This window comes from Mugil cephalus, chromosome 17, assembly GCF_022458985.1.
Source record: "Mugil cephalus isolate CIBA_MC_2020 chromosome 17, CIBA_Mcephalus_1.1, whole genome shotgun sequence".
Classification (NCBI taxonomy): domain Eukaryota; kingdom Metazoa; phylum Chordata; class Actinopteri; order Mugiliformes; family Mugilidae; genus Mugil; species Mugil cephalus.
The window spans coordinates 6,094,431-6,110,256 of NC_061786.1; the positions used below are offsets into that span (position 1 = coordinate 6,094,431).

Consider the following 15,826-nt stretch of genomic DNA (forward strand, 5'->3'; position numbering starts at 1 on the left):
ACATTAAGTGTCCCCAGAGGGACGACTGTTCTGGGAGATGGATGGTTTAAGGTGGATGATTTGCATCCAATGCAAACATGGTGGACTGGCACAAACTTGCACATATTCACGCTTCCAGGAGGATGGACTGTAATCACCTTGTACGCCGATCAGCCACAACATTATGACCTAATATTGTGCAGGTCTCTTGAATAGCCTCCAGAGTAGTTGTGATTCATCAGAGAATGAACGTCATTCTTCTGAGGGTGTCCTGTGGTGTCTGGAAACAGAATGCTGTTAGTGGGGGCCCTTGGGTCCTATGAGTTGAGGGGAGGGGCCTCTGTGGTGGCACTGCACGTAAGTAGGATGAAGGCATCCAGGATGAATGAGCAAGCGCGGCTTGACTGAGCCTTGTCTGCACTTTCTTGGATTAATCGGTTGCACGTTTGCCGAGCCAGGATGAAAAGACAGGCATTAGTCAATCCAGGGGTGGATTGTTAGGATAAGTGCGTTTCATGTTATTCTTAGGAAGACCAAGAGATCGATCACAGAATCACAGATGGGAAACTGGAACACGTGCTTCTCCACAGCCGCTGAACAAGAGCTGCTGGTTGATAAGAAAAAAGGCAACACCAGCACAGTAAAAAGGGAGAGGGAAAATAACGGGCCACCTTAATGTGTTAGTCGCCCAAACATGTACAACTGATGAACTGGAGCTGGTGAAAACCAACTTGAAGAATATTCTGCAGTCTGGTGAGTCACTTTAGCGTAGCCTAATTAGCAAGTATCAAGTGAAGTGATAGATTTGTTGTCTGCTGACAATGAACACATATTACTGGCAGGGGGGGTGGTCCACCCAGCCAGTAACTGACCCCAGCAGAGGAGCTGGCAGTGGATCTTAATAAAAGGAGGCCAGTGATGTAGCAGCTTCTTAAGAGGAATACATTGAGGTTCCACTACAGACTAAACTCATTTAACAATATTATACTGTCTGACTTAGAATGTCATTGAAGTGTCTGGGGACATGGTTGTATTTTTGCAACCGCCAGAGGATGATCCGGTTAGTACTGTACATTTTATTGAAATTACAGACTTGCCATGTCCTTTCAAATGGCGTTACAAATTCTGTTGATTCATGTGTGTAGACGTGAGGGACGTCACCTTGGTTAGGAGCACCGCTCCCTTGTAGGTAGAGCTAAAGAGAGCTCCCCCTTTTTATAAGGACACGTGTGAGTAATTAGTGTCTCTTTGTCTGAGACCTGGTAGATGTGTGGTGGGACTGCGTTTGTCTTTGCAAGTAAGGGAGATTCGGAGAACTTTAGTCACAAGTGTCTATTGTTTTTGTTTGTCGGCACTTTGACATTATTTTTTATTGTGATTTATTTGATTATTGTACCCATTGGTGAACCAGTTGAGTATTAGCATTGTATTTTCTTTTTTGTTTGTCAGGCAGTGAGAGGATCTGTTGGGAGTACCTGTGGTATATGCACCTTTCTTTGTGAGCAGCCTAAGAATTAGTGCTGTTAAATTGAATGCATTATTTTAAAAATAATTTTCTTTCACTCTAAGGTCCAGTGCCAATAGCTTTTGACTTGAATGCACGTCTCCAGGTCTCCTTGTACCTCGGAATACAATTCGTTTGTGGGTTTTTGCAGAGACCTTTACACTGGGGTTGGTCACATATGGTAGTGGGATAGAACATCTGCAGATGAGGAGACAATTTTGTGGAGGTCCCCTGCTTATTTAGTCCAAAATGGATATTAAGTCAGTGATGTGGTGCTAATAAATGTTTCCAGAGGAAACATATTGGGGAGATGGGAGCATTTTCCCAGACACCTTCAACAGCCACTCGTGGGGGCCCTCCCCTTTTGTAATCCTGCTATGTTGTGCAGCACTTTGCATGCTTCAGAGGGCCGAAGGTCATCTCAATGCCAGCCCTTGTCTTGCTGTGTGCATTGTTGTAGGCCTACTGTGGTGGGGTTTGAGGGTCAGCAAAGGGAGTCAAGAGAAATGACTCGCAGGCGTAGCCTTTGTCTCCCAGCAGCACACCAGAGAATCCACCTAATAATAAAATGCATAATTTATTAACCTATATTGTTACACTCATAATATCCAAGGTGCTTACAAATGTAATGTGTGGCTTACCTTGTGAGAGTGTGCTGTGAATTAGACAGGCAGCCCTGAGGACTTATGGACTGATCCAGGCTACTTTGCCTCTGCATTGCTCACAAGGCAGTTGGCATCACAGATCATCTGAAAAGATGAGGTGTAACCTATTGAGGACTTTTAGTCATCGAATTAATGAATTTGTGTAGGTCTGAGTCACTACAAATTACTCATACCTGAACGTCGATGCTGTGGAAAGATTTTCTGTTGACATAATCTCCCTTGTGTTCCCCTGAGGGATGTTAAATTCTAATGTGGATGCAGTCCGTATTAAAGCTGTACCATTAAAAACGGTATACATCTGATGAAATTGGAAACCAATGATTGCAAGCTAAAATTGATGTTACCTGCAATCTTGTAGAAGCCCTCTTTGATGTAGAGAAGTCTTCTGTGGTCAGGGAGGGTGAGGAATATGTGGATGAGTGGCTTCAGGGTCAAGCAAACGTGTCTTACTGTGCGGCAAATGGTTCCTTTTTTGAGGTTCTCTGCATCCCACACAGAACACAGGAAGCTTCCATGCAAGGAACCTCAATGTTACACAGACCACTTGTGGTGCTGAAAGGTATTTTAGGTCTGAGGAGCTCAATGAGATGGTCACCTCCAAACACCAATGGGTCTGACCTGTCCCTGAAAACTCTTTGGTATCTAAAGACTCGTCTGATGAGTCCTCATCCAGTACATCCTCCAGAAATGGACATGCTGTGACATACTATGTTGTCTTTGCAACTCCAGCAATCTTGAAGAGTAATAATCTAATTAACTGCAATGATACATGAGAGGTTAATCAAACCTCTGACAGTAATTCGACAATCACTCTTTGTTAGTAATCTAACACGAGGCCTGACAGTAATAAGACCAAATGAATGAATAGAAAGATTGAATTAAAGGAAAAGTCAGAATGATGTGGAACCCTTTAGATCCGACAGTAAAGTCATCATTTTATCTGTATATTTTTAGGAGACAATTAAAACCAAATGCACTTCTGCCAGTTACATTTTAGTCCAAATGTTTAAGTACGGATATATACATCTTTTCTTTCCTATCTATTTTTTTTTTTTTTTTTTACATTGTATGGTAAGGTCTGATTTTTTGTGTGTGTCTTTTTGAAGCTTTCATTGTTGGTATTGTATTAAGGAAGGAAAATATTCCAAATAAACCTGTTTTCTCACTTTTCATGCTCAAATATTTTGTCTGTTGATATGTGCTTTTCGTCTTTATACACAATCTGTGCTAATAACACTAAAATTAAAAGTCAACTGGCAAATAAAATGACTATATTCAAAATATTTGGATGCAGTATAATTGAAATTATGCAACATGTGTAGAAAGGTCATGGAAATGCTGTAAAACACAATTTCTCACAGTAGTGACTGTAGATCCAACACGGGACAACATGTTTCCATGTGAGTATTAGCAGTTATCTTTTTACACCTCGATAGCACCACACTACGTGTTACACTTTCTGTTTCAGTGTGATGACAGGATAGCACCAAAGGCCGATTTCTCCTGAAAAGGCGAAATTTAAGGTCACTTGACAGCGCACTTATGACCGCTTCCTTCCCTATACTGGTGCACAGCTTTGATTTACTGAAAGTGATTTTAGGAAGAAATCACTCTGTAGCACAAACCCAGAATTAGAAATTGGATATCAGAATATTCAACTAAAAAAAATGGTTTTGGCTTAAAAGAGCTCAATTTATAATCAAAATAAAAACTATAATTGTCATTTGTTTATAGTTATAATCTAGACTCATCAGACCACATGACCTTCTTCCATTGCTCCAGAGTTTATGCTCCCTAGCAAATTGAAACCTTTTTCGGTTAGCCTCACTGATGAGTGGTTTTCTAAGGTTACACAGCTGTTCAGTTCCCTTCACATTGTACATGTCAGAATGCTATTACTTTCACTATTAAACATAGCCATGGGTTTTATTGTGTAAATACAAACTATAATTAGTTTTTACGCGCTTAAATGGAATACAAAAGGGTCCTGAGTCCTGTTCATACTGTCTGTTGTAGAATCAAAACACCACGGTTCACGTCCCACCGCTGTAAAAACAATGCCGCTGATAGGTCCACATACATGTCTGTCAGCGTCGTGCGTGGCCTCACTCACACTTCTCTCTGATTGGCCGGCGCCTGACTCCCTCTCCCCTTCCTATTGGTCCATTCCGCGGAAGCTTTCGACAGACAGGAAGAGATGCGAAACGGCCGACTGCCAGGTAAATACTAAACAGAGGATGCTAGCGCTGCCCGCGTCCGACACGACAAAAAGGGCAGTAACTCCTGAATAACCGGAGCAAAGATGACACCACATGCTTTATCGAGGACATTAAGGTATTTAACGAACACCCGCCGGCTTGTTTTTCTATAATTTGAAAAAGGAGAACTTACAGGGCGCGGCCTGCTGTCAGTAGCTTTCCAGCTAGCCTCACCTTGCTAACGTTGTGATGTTTAACGGCTAGCTTTACAACTGTTTGGACCATTAGTCTAGAAGGAGACTGGCTTCACCGGACGGGTCAGCAGGCTGGCTCTTTTAGTATTGTTACAAATGCCTAAACCGGAAACACGTTACTTCGTTAGGCAACGGTTCGGCTTGGTTGCCCGTGCAGAGGATAATGCGCTGGAAGTTGCTCCAGACCCGGGATTAGCTCTGCGTGTTGTTGGGTTTCTGCTATGGCTTTGGATTCCAGGTGACATCTGAGGTCAAGTGAATTGTGAGTCTACAAATCGACACCTGGGATGTTGCTGGCATGTCATGTGCCAAAACTGAGAACTGCTGTTGATCGCTTTGCCAGCCCAGTATTATAAACGAAGCCAAAACAATGGAGAAAGCGTCGATGTGTTGCTGTTCTCCTCCAATGAAGTCGCCTTCATTAATTGAAATACTGTAGTACTGTTGTAGTGTTATCGTAGGATGTCAAAAGACTGTTTTACTTTTCGGAAAATTTTTCAAATCTTTTGATTTTCATGGAGAAAGTCAAGTTAACCAATTTACCATATATCGTTCCTTGCCCTTAAGTGGTAAACCAATGTAAACGTGTATTTAGACCGTAGCACTTGTCAACATACACTTTATTACATTAGACAATATTAGGCGACTTCTTGATGGTACCTGATAAACAGTTGCACTCAGGGTTCATGCAGAGATGGACCTTACAGGCCACATTTGACCTGAGAATGTTTCCTTGGTCTCCTCCAATTGATTGAATGAAAACCACAAGCTTTTAAACGTCACTGAGAGGCACAGGGAAGCAATTTAAAATGTGTGCCCAAGTGACCACGTATGGTTCCTTGCCCCATAACGTGTTAACGTTAACCAATATATGTATTTATGGTGTGTTTTGATTAAATGCTCAAACCGCTGCTCTGTGACCGCCGTGGCTTGGTGTATACGTGTGTGTTTTGTTGATAAACAAGGTCACCATCAAGTTAATGCCCACATTGTCAGTGCCGTTTAAGCAGGGTTTAATCTGTCAGTCATCTTTGCAACGGACCCACATTGACTTGCAGTTCACCCACATCCCTTTGCAATGCTGTTTTTAACACCGTCACACCTTATCTCGATAGTTTCGCGGACAAGTATGCAGTGGTTGCATACACTGGTCCAGTGTGTTTCCCTGCTCCCTGTTACATCTGTTTGAATTGTTGACAGGCTAAGAATAGATCGGTGTAGACTTCAGTTGACAGAATGACTCCCTGGGCTTAAGCCCAAATTTGTAAAGCGAAAGTCTTAGTAATGGATAGGTTACCAATGAATATGGTGAGTCACTGACAGTGGCAATTATACAGGGATGGAAGCATAGTGTGCTCACATCTCATAACTGCAAACCCAGGACTTGTCTTACAGGAATATCAGTGCTGTGGACTGAGTCACAGTTAGGAAGTGACTGCACTTCTGACTTTCAAACTGAGTTCATTCACAGTTATAGCATTTAAATCTTTATGTCTTTCGTAATTCCACATAGTAAACAAACTGGCAAGAATTGCACGTAGCAGGCGTTAAGTCTTCTGTGAGATTTGAAGCAGTTGTTTCAGTAAGAGAAAATCACCAGCGTCGGTGTGGATTCGATGAGGATTTGTGTTTGCGTCTAAAACCGTTTGCGCCGTCGACAGTATTCCAGCTTTTAACTCTTAAGCATGGGCTGAGACTGTAGAAACTTGTGAGTGCGCACACACACACCTGCTTCGTACCAGCCTCCACACACAAATACTACTAATCCTTCACAAAGAGGCAAAGTTCACATCGCCACAAGAAGCCAGTGACATGAAAAGCAGGTGCACACATAGCGAAGTATGACTGATAGTGTGTTCTAGATACTACCGCAAATCTGGACCCAGGGACTTTACAACTGGATTGAATTAAAGCACTGGGTACCGCTACTGATTTCCTGATTGAGTTCTGATTCATAAAGTCTTCATTAGATTTAATTAGATTCAATCCTGTATCAATTCATTTAGGGATATTTTCAGTTTCAAAACAGTTTTCCCCAGTGATGAAAGAGATTTTCGCAAAACCTTTGTCGTTGTATCAGAGATTTGTGGTATTTCCACAGTGTATATTTTTATTTTGTTTTTCCTTTACTGATCCTTTCAAATGAAGATCATTTTTGAATTGGAAAATGTGTTTTTTTTCTAACCTAGCCCTACTAGTCGTGATATACTCATAAAATTTTTGTAAATTGTTGATGTGAGGGGAAAAATGGAAGTCACCACTCTTGCAATGAGGATCTTGAAGTCAGCGTCTCCTTACGTCAGCAGTGCACAGAATCTCACACGACACAAGGTTATGGGAGAAGAGCTCCACTAACAGAAAAATTAAACAACATTTACACACGATAGTGGATTATCTTCTGCACACGTCATACTATCTTGCAGCAAGTAAGCTATCTTTTCTCTGGAACGAGGAAGTAACTTCTTCGAGATGACACCAAATCCTCAGGCCTCCTGCACTCTCCTTGAACCAAGACATTTCTACAGAAATGAGGCATTTACTTATGCATGAATACAACCTATTTACTAAACCTGATATTTTTCTATCTGTTGGCCTCCTTTGTACACTCAAAGTAATGAGTGATCCTTTTACCAACAGGTCTTCATCTAGGTAGTCGGTTACTATTACATTAGTGTTAATGAATATGACTCAGCACTGATATTCTCTTTAAAGTAAAACTTAAGTTGTCACAAGACTTTTTTATGCATTTCAGAAGCATTTGCAGATTAGAGGATGGGGTGAATTTAAGCAGGCTCTACGTTTCTTAAGATATGTGTTGCTTTTGCAGCTTAGGATAACTGACCTTTCCAGGTTATATTTTGTAGAATCACCTTTGTTATTTTTTTCTGTTTGAATAATGGGATTTTTTTTTTAATTGTTAAATCTGCCACTGTTTTCATTTAAGTATTTTGTTCTTATAGATGTGTTATCCTGGAGAACTTGGGATACGCAGCACCCAATGGCACATTTTCAAAATTCATGTAAAATGCCTCTTTGTCTTTCTGTGCCGGGACGCACGTGCTTGCCTTTCGTTGGTTTTTGTTCCTGTGCCATGGAAAGTCATCTGACATTCGTCTGTTTCAGTTTTAGACATCAGACTGAGAACCTGTAGCCATGGATGGCCATGCAGCCAAAAACAATGAAAGCACCTTCCCCAGCTACGTGGATCTGGATAAGTTTCTGAACAAGCACAACTCAAACTTCATCTGGCTCCTCGTTGGTGAGTCATCTGCATCTTCGTTATGGAAAAAAAAATATGAATAAATGGATAATTGCTTCAGAAAAAAGGCACTTAATTCAACTAGACTTGTGGTTCTAAACTGCTAAACGTTTACTACTTTGAATACAATAGTACAAGGGGTACAGGAGTAACACAGTTATTTCAGTCTCTTTATAACTTTATATGAGCTGTTTCCTTCTCACAAGTTCTGTTCACTTTTTGACACAACATAAATATGATACAACTGCTTTTAGTATCAGTGCCTAGTGGTGCTGACTCTAGAGAAACTGATTTAATATCATCTCACAGTAAATCTATAATAATTGATTTGATACACCTAATTATCTTAAATAAAGCCGGATGAAACTGTTACATTATGTGTTTAAGATCTCATTTCATGAGTGATGTATTAATTAGTATTTGCTTTTAATCGTTAAAAAGTTAAGTTTGCCGTATCTCTATCTGATTGTGATTTAATTTAAAATATGACAAATGACTCTTTGCTTATTGCTTAGTTCAGGTGCAGCTCTCAGGAGGCCAACAATATTACGCGGCTCACAGAATGAAGTTACCTTGAATTTTGCTGCAACTTGCAATAGAGATAAAGGAATACGCTATTACTGTATTCATTCCACCTGCATTGCGTTGTTTCTTAAAGAACAAACATGCTTTCAGGTGGAACCTGCCACAGGGTTTCTAATCTGTTTGGTGTAAGTGCTGCTGCAGTCATTTCTCTTGCTGATGTGTGTTGTCATGTCAAATGAAGCAGCATCTGCAACACTGGCCTGACAGGACCAATCACAGATTCTTAAATCTAATAAGGACGAGATAAGATGTATTTTATTTGTTCCATGCGTAGCTGTGCATAGTACAGTGCACTGTGAAATCTATTTTTGTAGCTGCAGCCAGTGATAAAAAAGTAATACAGTAAAGACAGTAATAATAACACATAGCACACAGGCCAACAAAAACATAAGTATAGATGTATAACTGAGAAAAATAGACATTAATTGTAAACTAGCTTGTATGTACATGCAGATTATTTACAGTATTTTTAAAAAAAGGAGCTGTGTGAATAATGTGCAGAAATGCAGTGGTATTTAAGTCCAGCTAAGGCTCATAGTTGAGCAGACAGATGGCATGGGGATAGAAAATAGATAAATAATGAGGTATTGCGCATGTACAATAAAGATTTCGACTTAACACTGGCAACATCAGCATTCATGTTTATAAGTATTTGATTTTTTGTAAAGGCATATTTTAACTTTTAACTAAAAAAAAAAAAATAATTTTACCGACTAACACCGTGTCGTGTTTTTCTCCTCCCAGCCACCATCCTGTCCTGCGGATGGATCATCTATTTAACTTATTACAACTCGCGCAACATCGGCCTCATCCTCACCCTCATCATCAACAGGCTCTACAAGGATGGCTACATTCACATCGGTGCGTGTTCACCGGGGGCTCCGTCGCACCGCTGATGAATATGGAGGGGGAAGTCCGCCAAAGCTTTCAGTTAGAGGCGTTAACTCCGCCTGCTGAATATTTCATGACGAGCCAGGTTCTCTCAGTGATTATCTCCGCAGAGCCTCAGCAGCAAAGTGCGGCCAGTGTCAGATTGAATTTCTGTTGCTAACTGACACAGGAATTCATTTACAAAGTCTCTAGAGGCCCCAAATCCAAGCGTAACGATTATGTTTTTAGCACATGATTAGCTTCTTGCGAAAGCCTATCAATTGTCCTGCTAAGGAGGGCTTCCTGTTCTCAAAAGAAAAAAAAAACATCTCATGATACTTATTGAACTTTTTTACCACTGTGGCGTGTGTAACAGATACCTTCTGCGTAAACAGGAAGTGCAAAACGACTACAGAGGCAAGATTAAATGTTTACGAGGAAGCCTATAAGCTGAAGTCGCTTTGCCAACATGTGTCATTACAAAGCGAACAGTCACCTTTGTGCCCGCTGATCTATTTTTTAACCTGCGTTCATAATAATGTTTAGAACGGGCAGCTGCTCAACAGAGAAACTTTCTCAACAAACGCCACAGTTTCAATTTCTCACGGCGACACAGTGGTTAAAGGGCGTCAAGAAGGTTTGAGCGAGGCCTCAAGAGGCGCCATGTCATTGCATCAGGATGAGCAGAACGTGTGAACTTTTCACAATAAGTTTAGAGGAAGCCAAAAAGAGACACAGACACTCCTTTTTCCGAGCGTCCTGTATTCAGTCTGTCAGCGGGAACAGAAGCTCCGCAAATACGAGGAGGTGTCATCTTGAAGGATCCCCTCGCGTGCTGTCACTCTGTCGGGAATAAGTCATTGAAACCGAGAAAGACAAGTTGTGAGCCAAAAGAGATTAACGACGGAAAATCATGTTAGTCTTCGCATTCGTCTTTCTTGCTCTGCGACAGCCTCTGACCTGCTCGTTGAGTCGGAGCCTAATTAAGATAGTTTTTTTCACCCTCTTTCTCTTTGATATGAATGACACTGTGCAATTAAATAACCCAGCGACACTCAGGCTGTTGTTATTTTTACCAGAGCTTACGCGCCCGCGTTAATTACATCTTTTCTTTATTACTTTAATTAGCTGGTTAATTGAAATCCGAGCAGGTTTGTGTTTGCTTTCGGGAGAAGGTGTCATATTGTTGCTTTGTTATATAGTTATTGAAATATATTAACACTGTCTCGCCCCCCCCCCTCCGCAGGCTCCTTCTCCTTCTCTGTGCTGTCAGGGAAAGTCATGTTCAGAGATGTCTACTTCATCAACCAAGACATGTCTATCAGGTAATCTGACCTGGGCTTCGTTGTTTACCTCTCCTCCGTCCACCTCTCTATCTCCATCATCTCACGGCACTGATTGATTCGTTTTTTGCCCGTGTTACAGGATACAGGATGGCTTCCTCATATTTCGTTGGTGGAAAATGTACAACCCCAAACAGAAACAGCATGGTGAGTGGAGCGATAGAGGTTTTACAGTAGGACACGTTAAAGATGAAACTAAATAAACGTGGATATCTACTTTACGTTGTAAAGGCTCCAGCCTGTTTCCGGGCTTTTTAAACGAACCGGTTGTGGAAGGAGGCATTCATGTGAGTTCTGTCCATGGCTCATTTCCCTAGATCCCAAGGCAGAGACCAGGCTTTACGTGACAGTCAACGGTTTTGAGTTTCACGTCTACAACCGGACCGACCTCTACGCCCGGCTGCAGGAGACCTTCGGACTAGAACCGACGGTCCTGACGGCCAAAAAGGATGAAGAGAAGGGTAGAGAAGACAGAAGCAAGACATTAGAAAGGTACCGTCGAGGCCTCATCAACAACTTTGGTTGTATTCATCGATTGATATGGTTGATAAGCATTTGCACAATAACAGTTAATTTACCGCAAGATGATAAAAATGACCATTTTGTTTAGCTACAGCTTTTTTGTCATTTTAAAATTCAATCTGAAATCACCTCCATTGATAATTGATCAAGAAATAGATTATTAGTTATGAAAATATTCTCATAAGCAAATGTGGTGCTTTATTCTGGTCTAAAGCTCCGCGGCACCGACGGAACTGGATGAGCATATTCAGAGCTGCGGCTGGGAATATAAATTGCTGCTGAAAAAGCTGCATAATCACACTCTCTTTGCATGAGGAGGGCAGACACAGAGCTATTGTCATTCCTGACAGCCAAGTTAATTGTAGTGACTGGAAATGCAGCAGTGTTAAACTGCCTTCTTCTGGTCCTCCTATAGCGTGGACATCAAAGCAGAGAGTCCAGACCCCACGTCGTCTTGGCGTTCCCTCATCCCCGTCATCAAAGTCAACATCAGCACCGTAAGTACTGACGAAATTTATCTTAATGGTTTTGGTTGGGGGGTCAAAGAAAGAAAGTGGTTTTCAAAATTGCTCAAGGGCGCTGTTTAGGAAAGAAACCTCTTAAAGCTGCGACTGGAAAACACCTTAAAGACGAAAAGTTCAGCCGCAACATTAAAACCACTGACAGGAGAAGTAAATATCAGATACCATCTTATGCCAGTACAGTGCTACTTAGACATGTACCCATGGCACTCCTTGATGGCAGCAGACCTAAGCAATATTAGGTCATAATGTTATACCAGATCAGTGTACAACCCTCCCCAATGCAGCTCGATGCTGTCTGGATTAAACCCTTCCCCCCTAGTATTACAAGCAGCAATGTGATTTAAAATGATGTGACATAATGCTTTTAATTTAAAATCCAGCTGGCCAAAGTTACACCCTTTGGCTACAGTAAACAGAAAGTTAACACTCAACATAACCCCTCATGACCTGCTTTAATGATGAATCTACAAAAACAACTCAACCAATCACACATTCAGACGCTGCATCAAAAATTATGTTAGCAGCCTACATGTCCATGGAAAGTATGATGAGCCTTGATTCTGTTGCGTAGCCGAAGCAGATTTTGACATATGGTAGACTCTTTTTATGACTCTGCTTTGACTCTGTTAGCAGTGTAGACGGTTATTGCTAATGCTGGAATCCTGGAACAGCTTTTCCTGTAGAGCTCACTGCCATTGAAGAATCCCTCATTCCAGATGTGTCCACATCTGTGCTCAAATATCCAATAGGAATGACTTTTCTGTGAAAAGACCTGTTTATTGGTCATGGACTAGATTTTCTAAAAGCTGACAACAGCTGCAAGGAGTCTGTTTTCCTCTCAGACCACTGGAGTTGCGAAGGTTACTGTAGAATTATTGTCAGTGATACCAAATAAACAGTTTCCTACCCATTTATGTACTTTCCTGTAGGGTCGTTTGGCGTTTGGGAACCACTACCTACCCCAGACTCTGTGTGTGAACTTTGAAGATGCTTTCCTGACGTACGCCACCAAACCTCCATCCAGCCACCTGGACCAGTACATGCACATCGTCAAAGGCTCCCTGGAGAATGTGCGCGTCATGCTGGTTCCCAGTCCCCGCTACCTGGGCATGCAGAATGATGAGTAAGCAAGACTCACTTTGTCAGCCGTGTTGTGTGATGTAATCTTGACCTTTGGCCACCGAATTTGAATCGGTTCATCCCTGAGCCTAAATGAATGTTTGTGCCAAGTTTGAAGTAATTCAACTGAAGCCAATGCTGAGTTATGTTCCCGAGAAGGGACAGATAAAGGGGAGTAGGAACAAACCATTACTTAAACTGAATAATTTAGAAAATGGCAGGAAAGTAAGTTTTAAGTCTGATTAAAAAAAAAAGATCACTCATAATAATAACTTGGTGACAGCAGCCTTTGGAAAAGCCACCTATGATTTCAACCTCACACAGTCCTTGACACATAGTTAAATTTTATTGGAATGTCCTCTAAGATGAAGCAAAGATATATACAGAGCGTCTTCATGCCAGGATCAAGCTTCGGGCACTGTGTGTTTAATCTGTGCTTTGGCACGCTTTAGGGGAATAAGTTCAGACACCTATTGATTGCATTTACTCTTGACAAAATAGTCAGAGCTTCCACTTTACTTTGCTACGACCCTACTCAAAGCTATCTAGAAATGTTCACAGCCTCTTTATGAAACCTATACCCAGCTTCTAAATTGTGACCTTCTCATTTAGACCTCCCAGACTGATGGGCGAAGGCTTTGTGGTGATGCAGTCCAATGATGTTGACATCTACTACTACCAGGATGAACCCGGTATGCTCACTCTGCACACATAACACCGAGAGAACTCCAAGAAAAGAGAGAGAAAGAAATCCACTGCAAATGTGATTTTCTTTCATGTAACACTCAGAATTATTTATAATTTCTGACAAACTGTACAATTGGTTTCAAGCAAGAAAAACGTAGGAATGACCAGTCGAAGCTGACTAAATGTGGAGTGTCTGCCAGTAATGCCTCTAATAATAAAGTTGTTTTCCTGCAGTTGGTTTTGACACGGCTTTATGTGCGGACAGGTCTCGTCCCTGTGGAGCAGGAGAACGGGGAGGAGGCAGAGACGTGCAGCGAGGACGATAAGCTCCAGGACCTGCCCCCATGTTGGGGTCTGGACATTGTCTGCGGGAAAGGAACTGACTTTAATTACGGGCCCTGGGCAGATCGACAGAGGTGATTGAATAGCCTGTATCTATCAGAGGAGAAGATATCTTGTTAATCTTATCATAGTGCAGAAAAACAGCCTTTTGTTGATTTATACCACTGATTTACTGATAAGTTACTGCCACATCCCTGCTTGATCCATAGAGGAAGTCACATTGTTCTGAAAATGTTGAATGTTACATAATTGCATTATATTAAACATTTATGATGGAATAAATGTCACACTTCCTCGCAGTAGGAGGAGTCCTGTTACAGTTTTAATCCTTCAGTGATGTGAATGTCTTAATTGAAACGTGACCGTTGCTTACTCATTGAACTGGTGCCAGATTGTTCACACATGGCCTCAAACAGACGTCCATTCTGCAGCCTTTAGCCTCCTTCAGGGAAAACAAGTTTTCTCCTCAGCTGGTTGCTTGTGGACGGTCCATGCTATGGTTGCCTGGGTAACCGTCTTGTACATTTCCCATCCCAAATTATTCAGAGTGAAGCAAGATGAATGTAAAACTATTGTATAGTAGTGTGTCTTTCTGTTATCACTGCTTTTGTGTTGATAAGACAAGCGTGGATGGTGTTTCCCCGCGTTAAATGCTTGAGGAATCTGTTGTGAGCAGTCAATCAGAATCACAATACTTCATTAATCCTTCAAGAAAATATATATATATTTTTTTTTGCAGATGCTCACATAAAGTGACAGTTGCAAAGAGTAAAATACAAATATTGGCGCAAAGTATTTAGAATTAACAGAGGATACTTACATTGTAAATTATAGCAGAGTATGAAAATGTTAAGAGTGACCAACAATCAGCAAGAGGAGTTATAAAGTTTGGTGACCACACAAAGGAATGACCTCCTTTGGGGTTCTGTGGTGTGTTTTGGTTATACATGGCTATTGCTGAAGGTACCTGGTCTTCACTTTTGCCAACATCCACCTATCTGACACTGTGTTCAGAGAGTCTAGCTCCATCCCCACGACGTCACTGGCCTTTCTAGATCAGTTTCATCCTCAACATAGGGTGAAGGATCTCGGTCTCCTCTGGCCCTTCCTTTCGCGGGCCTCAGTCTTCCTCCACCAGTACAGTTTATTGTGGATGTGCACCTCAAAATTGGTGTCCGGCCCCTTTTATACTGTCAAATGTTCTTCTGCCTACGGCGTCTCTACAACTCGCCATGATCTCTTGTCTCCAAATCACTGCTGGTCTGTTTGTTTTCTGTGGTTGTTCAATATTGCCGTGTTGGCATTGTCATATTTTGGATTGAACTCAGGCTTGCATGGATGTATTTGAGAAACTCGAGGAGAATGCCTCAACAAACAGGAGATAAAAGGCTGTAAATCATGCAAAGATGTACCAGTAAAGACTCATAATAATAATAATATAAGCCTGGAAAGTAATATATAATATTGTAAGCCCTCCCTAAAACGCTCACAATAAGTAAGCTGTTTACTTGCAGTAGAGCAAGGACACAAATCCTCTCCTCATGTCTTTTGCATTTACTTCTAAACGGCTGTAGATTTGAGCTTTACAAATCTAATCTTGCTTTTCTCAGGGACTGCCTGTGGAAGTTCTTCCTGCCTGCCGACTACCAGGCTATGAAAGTAACCGAGGTGGCCCAGCCAGGAAAACCCAGGCAGATCCAGGCCTTCGAGCTCCGCATGAACATCATTGCTGACGCCACCATCGATCTGCTTTTCACCAAAAACAGGGTGACTGCTGCTCTCTCTGCTGTGTGCTTTCTCCTCCTCTCTCTCTTTTTTTCTTCACCAGCCTCTTTGATCTTTCTTCCTCTCTCTTCTGCTCTCCTCGTCTTTGTCTTTTTTCCTCACCATGTTTTAGCAATTGATATTGGTTCATGTTTTATGCTTTTTCAAATTTTCTTCCTTGAGCAGTGCAGGCAGGGATTTTCAGAGTATG

General features: G+C 41.6%; 1 protein-coding gene across 12 annotated transcripts in view; it reads left to right on the forward strand.

The window, feature by feature from the left end:
- Nucleotides 1–4,334: 4,334 nt before the first annotated feature.
- kiaa1109 (KIAA1109 ortholog) overlaps nt 4,335–15,826 on the forward strand; it is a 78,810-nt gene continuing 67,318 nt past the window's right edge. For all 12 annotated transcript variants that reach the window (XM_047610172.1, XM_047610177.1, XM_047610179.1 and 9 more), the window contains exons 1-11: nt 4,335–4,482; nt 7,724–7,859; nt 9,189–9,305; nt 10,561–10,639; nt 10,740–10,804; nt 10,975–11,149; nt 11,595–11,676; nt 12,633–12,826; nt 13,435–13,514; nt 13,775–13,925; nt 15,462–15,618. In XM_047610172.1, the coding sequence (XP_047466128.1) occupies nt 7,754–7,859; nt 9,189–9,305; nt 10,561–10,639; nt 10,740–10,804; nt 10,975–11,149; nt 11,595–11,676; nt 12,633–12,826; nt 13,435–13,514; nt 13,775–13,925; nt 15,462–15,618 (1,206 nt within the window). In that variant the 5' untranslated portion in view covers nt 4,335–4,482; nt 7,724–7,753. The remainder of the gene's footprint in view (nt 4,483–7,723; nt 7,860–9,188; nt 9,306–10,560; nt 10,640–10,739; nt 10,805–10,974; nt 11,150–11,594; nt 11,677–12,632; nt 12,827–13,434; nt 13,515–13,774; nt 13,926–15,461; nt 15,619–15,826) is intronic.